The 10,463-nt window shown below is 41.9% G+C and overlaps 1 protein-coding gene across 1 annotated transcript in view; it reads left to right on the top strand.

Moving 5' to 3' along the window:
- Positions 1-1,094: 1,094 nt before the first annotated feature.
- aspscr1 (ASPSCR1 tether for SLC2A4, UBX domain containing) overlaps positions 1,095-10,463 on the top strand; it is an 18,435-nt gene continuing 9,066 nt past the window's right edge. The window contains exons 1-12 of the mRNA XM_037109581.1: positions 1,095-1,211; positions 1,445-1,500; positions 2,041-2,155; positions 4,660-4,760; positions 6,626-6,683; positions 6,762-6,835; positions 6,932-7,493; positions 8,110-8,169; positions 8,545-8,684; positions 9,538-9,619; positions 9,713-9,779; positions 10,091-10,153. Of these exons, the coding sequence (XP_036965476.1) occupies positions 1,122-1,211; positions 1,445-1,500; positions 2,041-2,155; positions 4,660-4,760; positions 6,626-6,683; positions 6,762-6,835; positions 6,932-7,493; positions 8,110-8,169; positions 8,545-8,684; positions 9,538-9,619; positions 9,713-9,779; positions 10,091-10,153 (1,468 nt within the window). The 5' untranslated portion in view covers positions 1,095-1,121. The remainder of the gene's footprint in view (positions 1,212-1,444; positions 1,501-2,040; positions 2,156-4,659; positions 4,761-6,625; positions 6,684-6,761; positions 6,836-6,931; positions 7,494-8,109; positions 8,170-8,544; positions 8,685-9,537; positions 9,620-9,712; positions 9,780-10,090; positions 10,154-10,463) is intronic.

Below are 10,463 nucleotides of genomic sequence, written 5' to 3'. Positions count from 1 at the left end.
CCTTGTTCTTGGCAATGATGCAACGTACAGCAATTCTAGACACTGCGAAACGTTTGGAAACGGCAGTATAGCCTTTCCCCTTCTCATGAGCCTCCACAATCGTCTTTCTGAGCTCAAGACTTTCCTTTCCTTTGTCTTTGGCATGGTGAGTAAAAGTAGTCCCTCTCAATAATGTGTACAGGTGCCCTGTTCCTTGGAGTACTTTTATGCTGATTGAATGCTCAGGTGTTGTTAGGAAGCCAATTGACTGTGTGGTTTGAAAGCTGATTGGTTAGATGTGTTTTGAAAACAAAAATTCACATAGGGTCTAATATTATTGACCACCCCATTTTATTGTTTTACTATATTTGATATAAAGCAAGCCTTACAATGTATTTCATATCCAAAATGTACCAAAAGCTACTAAATAACACCGGTGAATGTTTGATTATATCTAGTTTTATCAATGCTGCAAACATGGGGAAGAATTTTAGGAAAATGCTCCATAATTCCTGGGGGGCTAATATTTTAAGCCTGAACAGTAACAATGAAGTTAAACTGTATTTAATTATCAGTATTGAGTGATACAAGCATAATCGAACAGAAAAAATTAGAACAGGAAAAAATGAAACTTAAAAAAATAGCAAAACAAAAACATTGAAATTAGACCCAGACAAATCATTTGAGTCATTGTGTCAAGTCAAGCCACAATGCTTTCACAACCAAGACTTGTCTGTTATGTTAGATTGCAAGTCATCAAAAATGTGACTGGAGTCCATATATCTATTTATTCAAGTTTACTCTTTAATATGTCAACTGTCAATGTAATTGTGCTTGTATTGCATCAGAATAAATAGATATTGATACAAGAATTGAAAATAGAAAGTATTGTGTTGCAGAATATGACAGATGTAACATGGATTGTTCGTTTAAACAGCACATTTTATTTTAAAAAAGCAATTTGGTTTGTTCAAAATGACACCAATAGTAAGACGCGCTGCTCTTCATTGTTTTAGTGGTAATTTCCAATTCTGTGGGCACCGAAATGAATTCATTCTCCCCTAACTCGTGTCCCTTTAAATCCTACTTGTAAAGAGTCAATAAAGTTTATTCAAACAAACACTGCGACGTCACGACACACAATGGCTGCCTGTGGTACTGCTGTGACGGTTCTCACTCCAAATGGGAGAAGACAAACAGTTAAAGTGTCTCCAAACACACCGTTATTACAGGTAACTCGTGTTTTCAGAACATTTCACGCTTTCTTACGACGACTGTTTGTCTCCTGCGCGTTTCTTTGTTCGTAAACCAGCACACTGTCCCGTTCTGAGTTAGCATGTTTGGCTAACAGCAGTTAGCCAGTGACAGATCAGTTTCTGTTTTCGTGCGGATAAAATTACATGATTTTGCTTGTTTTTTGGCAGCTGTTGACCTGTGAGATTAATCTTGTGTTTGACACCTGCAGGTGTTGGAGGATGTCTGCAAAAAGCACGGATTTAACCCGGACGATCACGGTTTGAAGTGAGTATAAGTTGGCTGATGTAGCTGTCAGTGCACTGACAGTTGAGCTAAATCAGTGTTAGCTTTTAATTCATGGCCTGAGCCTAGACTGAATCTGATCAGGTTCAATGTGCTGTGCGTGATAATCAGATGCTGAGATTATAACAGTGATGAACAGTTGTCATGGCTACTGATACTAAACCAGGCGGACAAAGCAGCCGAGGTGTGTCCGATCTACTAGGTGTTGAACCAAGGGGTTGAATTCAAGCACCGATTTTTACCAATGGGTACAAATAAATATAATGTTGGCTTCTCATAACGTTTAATTGTGTTTGGACCATCTCCAAAAAAGAATAAAAGCCTCACAGTTGAGAGAAAACCCAGGTTTTGATCCATTACACCGACTTCACTTCATCAAATGAATTATATTGATGCAACAATTGCTACCTTTTGTTCTAATGACTCAGCAGATCTACATCAGAGATATTTATCTTTGTTTTTTAGTGTTGTCAAGGAAGGATGCAGTTGTCCCATCATGAATCTGTCATCAATTCTTGACAGGTTTCAGAGGACTACTGTTGACCTCACGCTGCCATGGAGGTTTGCAAACCTACCCAACAATGCCAAGCTGGAAATCGTGACGAGTACGAGAAAACAGGCTGCAGCCGACAGCCAGGTTGGTTAAAACAAAATTGTGTGCGTGTAAGAGACAGAGAGAGAGATATGTTACATTGTAGAGGCACATATTAAAGACCCATAGTAAGAGTCATTGTATTAGTGTATGTGTGAAGCACCATATATAAGGGTACATACGGTCATCATCTGCTAGACGGCATCACTGATCTTGCACTAGTATCGCAGGTTAAGTCTTAGGTTTGATTGTGCGAGAAACAGAGATGAAAGCTTGTCACTAAAATATAGCTTTTAAATATACTGAATGTGAACTTCATCTGTTGATAATTCCTACTCTATATATCCCAAATCCACATGGAAGCACTTTAGTAGTTTGGATAGTTTGGTGTGTAAGCACAGCTTACTGAACCAGATATCAAAACATTTGTTATTCATTCATTCATTTTTTTTGTTATATTATTTCGATTGGTGGCTGGTGTAAACTCTCGACAAATATCAATATTGAGTCTAGCAAGTCAAAAACAGCCAGCTTAGCTCATAATATTGTATTAGTTAACAGTACAGCCCCCGGCAATGCTTCACTGCTCCTTGTCTTGTATTCTTTAAGTCTCTGAACTCTATTTGAAGGAATGAACACAGGTCTTCCAAAGAAACTTCCCTCATTTCATTCAATGAGGATTTTGGTGGAGAGCTCTGAGTCACATCATTTTCATCAAGTCAGTCAGTTAGCCTTCCTAACTGTATTAATTTAATTCCTCTGCATGTTACAGTCTGATGATAAGAGCTTGCCATCACAATACAGGTAGTTCCCCAAAACACTGGACTTGTTCTGAGTACCATATTTTGGGCATCTAAACTCTACTGAGGATAACCCTCAAGTATTCAGAGCTTTGACCACTAATTAAACTGCTAATTTAATGCCAGAGGGGAGCTCCATTTCTTGCTCCCCATCACTCTTTTTTCCTCTTTTTCGGTGTAGCCAATCTAACGTCTCCTTCCTCTTCAAAAAAATAAAATAAAAATAAAACACTGATTTGGATATTTAGTTTTGGAAACCCTGAAGTATTCGGGCCAGCCCAATGAAAAACTCTGGGTAATCTAAGATGTGCCTCAAAGGATTATGTAGAGCTTTTACCTCCTCAAAGTTAAGCGTGCACAGGTGCGATGACTGCCTGTAACAAAGTGCAGGAATCTGGGTCTAATGGTTACAAATGCCATGAGTGTTTTCGGGATGACTCCAAACTGGCAAAAGACAAAAGAGTTCAAATATCTGCAGGAAAGAAAGATAATTCCTCTGCTTCAATAATTCAACACAGTGAGTATTGTATTACATTAAATCATATTATGGTTTGTCCCACCCATAATTTGTAAATAATTAAATAATTAAATAAAAATAAGTCCCAGATGATATGTAGCCTTATAGTCCAGTATCACTCAGTATTTTGGTATTTCTGTCAGCTGTATTTGTGTTTTTTGTTATTGTCAGTACCTGGTCATTTATAAATTCTCCGCCTGTGTTCCTGCTTTCACTCCAATCTGATCTGTATCCAAAAACACACTTTGTTGTAGCTGAGCTGTAGTTTCCTATGACATCATGGCATCATAATCTAAGCAGTAAAATCACGGCTGGGTTTGATCTGTTGTACTTGTCCATTTGATGGATGGTTGACTGTTGATACCTCACAGATTTTATTAACACACACACACACACACACACACGTACAGACACGTACAGCCCTACATAATAAGGCTCTCCCAACATTCACTTCAGCCAGACGGGTGTGTGAGAGTGTTTCGTGTTTCCCTGTTGACAGCCAAGGTGCTCTTTTCATCTCTCCCGGTGTGCCGACGGGCAGCGTGCTTTCTGTGCTGGACAACATGGTTGTTCAGTAAACAAAAACAAGTCATTGAATGACTCAGAGGGAGAAAGAACAACAGAGACTCGCCCTGATGCCTGCTGTTCCTCATTTCAGACTGAGCTAGGCACACATGTGCAACTTAATCAAGTTTGATTATCAAAGAATTTTCTTCCTGCAAAATGTCTCAAGAATGTTGAGCCGAGAACTTACTAATGGCCACCAAGGGAGTCTTGAGTAGTTTCAAGCTACTTTCAATTTCTTCTTGATGTGTCTGTAATAAATTGAGACTAGTTCCTTCTTCTTGTAGTATGTATGTTTTCTTTAGTGTTGATGCTTGTGACATAATAAGGTCTCAGTGTAAATCCTTTAAGTGCTTCACAAGAAAAAAAGCAACATTTAAGATAAGGTCTTTTATCCCTCTGGTTTCTAAGACATGTGCAATCTAATTTGGGATCATAACCAGTAAGGTAAAACTGCCAGATAAAAACACGTAGCAACTCATTTCTTAATTACTTCTCTAGACACAGTATATACGATGAGGTTAGACAAACAGCTCATGAGTTTCAGATGGACTGTTGTTGATAAAGTAGACCCTTTATTGTTTCTTCACACTGGTTACTGCGTGTTTGGTCTTTAACATAATCTTAACTTACAGATCAGTGCATGACTGTTGCTTCCTGTCCTTCAGGTGCGGATTGCGCTGCAGATGGTGGATGGCTCTCGGCTCCAGGGTTCCTTCTCGAGTGGACAGACTCTTTGGGACCTGATCACACATTTCCCAGAGATCAGGTGTGTGTATGAGCATGTACACCTGTGCAAAGTGTATGTGTGTGGGTGTGCTTTTGTATGTGTTTAATTGGGAAGGCCTAACAGAAAAAATGGAGGGCATTCTTAGAGAGTTCTTTTCTGGTTCTTCACAGGGCTGTCCGAGGATTAGGCTTAGTTTTAGGGTTAAGTTCAGAATAAAGATGGGGTTATATACTGAGTGCGAGGATCTGCAACTTCAAATGTTTTTCTAAACAGTATCCTCAATTTTCCTTAGAAACACACAACTATGCTGGATAATGTTGGCCATTAGTTTTAAGCATTTATATTTTTCTGAGAGAAGATGCTTTATCCATCAGTACGGCATGATGGACTGGTTGCCATTGTGATGTCAGAGGTGTTAATTGGTGTGGCTTCATCCAAAGTTTAACCAGAATTCAAAAGTGGACATAGGCATTCTAGGTATCGCTTGCAGAAACCCTATTGTCAGGGCGAAGGAAAGGCAGCATGAAACACTCAGTTGTATTGATAAGTTTGGCAGTTTTGATACTTACTGTTCGAGTAAAAAGAATGACGTTTTTTGAACCTTCTCAAGTCCCGGTGGCAAGGGGAAACATATCAGCTAGGGAACAGACTTTAGTGCAACACCGGCACTCTCCATTTAGTGAATGCCCTCAGTTCACTCTTGTTCTACCTCAGTTTATGTCACTCTCGCTCTTCAGCTTCTTTGCCTCGGTTGGGTTCCTTTTCTTTTGCAGTTTAGACTTTCCACAGTTACCTGGGTTGTCCAGGGAGTACTCTGCCCTCACCCTGAGAAAAAGGCTGGGATTGGCTCCAGCAGCAACACCCCGCAACCCCTATGGAAAGGGATAAGCGGTTACGGACAATGACATGACATGACAGTTACCTGGGTATAGTGACCAGGGAAACCAATGCCTCCTCCTGTTTTGGTTGTGTGATGGCTAATGCCTCCCTCCTTTTGTGCCACAATTCGACCTTCAAATACATTGATGGTGCCGTTAACATGCCATTACACTGGAACAATAAGTTAAAGTGTAAAACGTCTCGGTGATTAGATGTCTCTAACCTAAATGCAGCTTGGGAGGCGTAGAATACATTTTCATGTCATGTTATTATCCAAGCCTTAGAGGTGCTCCTGTGAGTCATATGACAAAAGACACATTTTAAAAATCTCCTTCGCAACTTTATTCAATATCGGCACATCCCCAGCAGAGTACTAGTCACTAGTGGATGACTGATGTGTTTGTGTCTTTGACCGTACACTGTTTTGCCAGAAAGTGATGGTTGCCATTGTGCAGGAATGATCAAACACTTTGTTAAATAACATCCCTTCTTCTCTTCACTCCTCTACTGCAGATCAAGCTTTCCTACACACCACCACTACTCATTTAAACACATACCACACACACGCAGCTGTTACTCAGTAGTTCCAGCTGTGCGGTCCCAGGTGCTCGTGCATCCGTCCAGTCCTCATCTCATCTCTATTAAATGACATCACTCCGTATCCTGATCCTTTTCCAGGGAAGTTACGCTTCCATGAAATGAATATTAGCCCCACACCAGCGTAAAAGTTCTGGGAATGTTGTGAGGCAGAGGGGGAAAGCTTTGATTTTTCTAGAATTGAGGAGAACAATAGTAAAACATTTATGGTTCAATTAGTCTCAACACGGGATTGTGCGCACATGGTTTACACATGCAGACAGCGTGCCACTGCATCGCATGAGGTTTGATTGTAAAATCACAGAGCTGATTTTCTAGAACAAGGGAAAGTCACTCCTGTGTTTGGTTTTGTCACTGTTGAAGCCAATAAAAACAATTCATCCATAACTTTAATGTCTGTTTTTCCTGTCGGCGCCGCCTGATTCCAGTGCGTCGGAGCTGTCTGAGTCAGGATCCACCCCCGTGTGTGTTTACATGAGAGACGAGGTATGCAATGTTCCTTTAACTCTCCCTTCGTTAAGAGATGAAAGTGATTTTTATTGTAACAAAGTCATGTGTGTGTAGGTGAGTGGGGAAGAAGCACTCAAGAAGGCCACTCTGAAGTCTCTGGGTCTTACGGGAGGAAGTGCCATTGTCAGGTAGACTGTTTACGTTCGAGCTGATTTAAAGATGGACAAACAGCGCAAACAATGTAAAGCTGAGAGTTTATGCTGTTCCTTGTTTTTCTGTTCAAGGTTTTTACTTAAAAACAACAAAGCGCAAGAAGAGGAACATGGCGGGGAAGCCACTGAAACACCTGCTATACCAACCACACCTGCTGCCAAGGAAACCAAGCCTATCCAGCCATCTCAGCCTAATCCTGTTCCTTTGCATCCAGAGACGTCAACAACAGAGGTGCCAATTAAAAATTCAAACCTCGACAGGCCAGTGCCAACCCACCCTGCGCCCCCTCCCACTTCTGCCACAAGCACACTTCCTGTTAAACAGGAAGAGGTTCCAAACTCCCATGATGCAGTGCGACCAAAGGTTCCTCCCGCGGAGAAAGGCTTGTCAGAGGAGGATGGTGAGAAAGCAGGGCCGTCAGGACTGAACTCTCACCCATCCGCCTCCTCCTACTCTGCCGCTCCCTTCATTCCCTTCTCTGGAGGCGGTCAGCGCCTTGGGGGTCCTGGGGGAGGTGCAGCAGGACGCTCATTATCTTCGTCCTCATCATCCTCATCTCTTGCTGCTCTGACTGTTGCAGTAGAATCACCCAAAGCCAAGAAAGCCAAATCCAGCCACAGTTCCAGCACCAAAGTAAGCGGTACCACAACAAGAGGTGCACATACACATTATATATGTTTCTAGGATTGTTTAGATTTCTCCAGTTACGTTTTGGCAAGTTGTCATGAAATTATAGATGTTTTCATTTTTCTAAACATTTTTTAGCACTTTAATTAATTCAAGTTGGCTTAAAAAGTGATGATAGTCTTGAGGTATGCTTTACAGCTACAGATCAGCTAATAAACTAACCTTGTCCGGACATTTCTTCTCAAGCTGTTGTGTACAAGATCAAGAGTAAATTTTAACTTCAAACTGCTAAACTTGGCCATGGGCTATATTGGCCAAAGTGTGATTTCAGTATATTTTTCAGCTAGTGCAGAGATGATTTATAGATTTGGAAAAAGTGGACTGCATTTTCAGTACTTCAAATACACTTCAGGCTACCAGTAAGCCCAAATCACACTTCCTTAATCCTCTTAAGGTCAACTTTTGTTGCTTCAAGTTCTATTTGTTTAGCATTTTGTATTTGATGCAAGCAAACTTCTGTAGATTACATCATATTACCATACACTAAGAGTTCATTCTTGACTCTCTTCTTCAAGTAATTTAGTACAACTTAATTGAGTAGCTTTTTGTGTTCCTTTCATAGCGTCAAACCACTGCCAACCAGCCGGACGAGGACATGGAGCAGGGGGAGGAGTTCTTGGAGGTAAACCTGTTAGCTTCCAGTTTCTGAACTTTTAACAGGTTGCATGTTGATTTCAGTTCATGAGCTTTCCTTGAAAGAGCCTTGAACTTAATATTATTCTGCAACTCGTCAATTTCTTAAAAGTGTCCTAAATGCCTCCAAGAGCTGTGTGTCACTGCTACACCAGTCAAATCAATGGGCCAAACTACCAAACAGTAAATGACTCCCTGTTGCTTTGAGCACACTGGCGTGCACCTGTCCCTTCTAGTTCAGACAGAATCTTTGTCTCACGTCTGTCCCTCTGCCGACATGTGCCTCACAGTTTGAAAACCTCTGCTTTAGATGAGAAGAGTGGATATTTTAATATCACCATCCTTACGCTCACTGTTTCTGCAGCCAGTAGAGAGGGAGCCTCTCATCTACCACCTGGACACGATGTCCCATCACTCCGAGGACCACGAGAATCTGCCCGACCAGTTCTTTGAAGTGACGGTGGACGATGTGCGCAAACGCTTCGCCCAGCTGAAGAGCGAGAGGTGGGAGAAGGAAGTTGAGCGACTTGGGGTCAGAGGACTGCGTGTGTGATATTTGGTATAAATACCTTGTTGCTGCAGAAACACGTCTGGATCAGATGTGTTCCTGCACTGTTTGTAACAGATAATTAGTCAGTTTGGCGTTTGGTCCTTGCGGTGTTGTGTCGATGTATAACCCTTAATTGCAGAATACCATAGCAGTGATGAGAGGCCATAGGCGGGGAGAATGGCGGGCATCACTGCGTGCGTTTTGAAGTTCTTCTTCTTTTTTTTTTATTTATTATGGGTTTGAAGTTTTTATTTATTTATGAGCGCTTCTTCAAAACAGATGCAGGGGAGTTTACTCTGCGCTCTCTGGATGTGGCCGCAGCCGACCACAGCTGCTGAGACGCTGTGTGTGTTTGTAAACATGCTCTCATCTATAAGACACTACAAAAGCCTTCTAAATATGGCATCCAGGGAGCAATTAGTGAGCCTGTTCTGTGCAGACGTTTATCTTCCAGCCATCGACCAAACACCGTCAGGTTGAGACCACACCGCGTACGTCCTTTAATCTCTGTCTACATTGATTTAGCCGGCTGCCTCATGGCTACGCTACTACTGTGTCAATGACTGCAATTACAGAGGGTGGAATTAAGCAGACCACAGCAATTCGTCTCGAGCCTCCGACGCGCGTGCACGCACGCACATACGCACACACATACGCACACACATGCACGGCCACACACGAGTCGGGGTAGAGGACGAAACATTTTGTGCTCATCTTTCCCCCCGTTGACTCCTGCGGACTGCTTTTTATTTCACAGCTCGTTTGATTATAACCGCGTCTTGTCTCTTTCTCACTCGTTCCTTTCAGGAAGTTATTGGAGGAGGCCCCGCTGATGACTAAATCTCTGAGAGAGGCACAGATGAAGGAGAAGATACAAAGATATCCCAAAGTGAGCAAAATCACAATCCCGTTTTTTTGAATGGCTGTATGAAATATGAAACGTGCAGACTCTGAATAACCTGCTGCCACTGTTTGTTTCCAGGTGGTCCTGAGGGTCCAGTTTCCTGACAGACATGTTCTACAGGGCTTCTTCAGGCCTCTGGAGACAGGTGTGTGTGTGTGTGTGTGTGTGTGTTAGCGTGCGTGTGCAGTGTGGAGCGTGTTCATTTCAGCTGGCTAGCCACAGGTATGGCTGCAATGTTAAAGCTCCTTGTGGCTCCCTCACCACATTTATGACTGTAGCCACACCAGAGTGACAGAGAGACGGGAAGAATGAGACAGGTCTGTAATTCCAGGGATTAGATCCACCTCAACACGACAACCAGCTGAACAACACATCTGAGGGAAATTCCATGCGAAAAATGAATGATACTGTACACAGTGACTGACTGGAGGTGTTCTGTGTTTGTTTTGTGTCCAGTTGCTGCTGTGAGGCATTTTGTGAGGAGTCACTTGGAGGATCCTCAGCTCAGTTTCTACCTGTGTAAGTGTCATTTCATCTTCCCGTTAATTAATCATGACCTCATCAACCGCAGAAATGCATCCCAGCTCCTTTGTCAAGGTTGGCCAGAAAATAATGATTCCAGCCTTTTTAAATCTTGTTCATAGGATTTTCCAACATTTCTATCAGCTGTCACTGTAACCAATACTGAGTTTTTAAAGCTCATACTTATTATTATTCCCAAAATTAACATTAATTAAATTAAACCCCTATATATGTTCTGAACGAGACACTTCACCCATATGAATAGTATTTGAGTAAAAATTAGTAAATGTACAAGGAAAACTTTGTA

This window comes from Acanthopagrus latus, chromosome 1 (genome assembly GCF_904848185.1).
Source record: "Acanthopagrus latus isolate v.2019 chromosome 1, fAcaLat1.1, whole genome shotgun sequence".
Classification (NCBI taxonomy): Eukaryota; Metazoa; Chordata; class Actinopteri; order Spariformes; family Sparidae; genus Acanthopagrus; species Acanthopagrus latus.
This window is presented reverse-complemented; position numbering and strand designations above follow the sequence as displayed.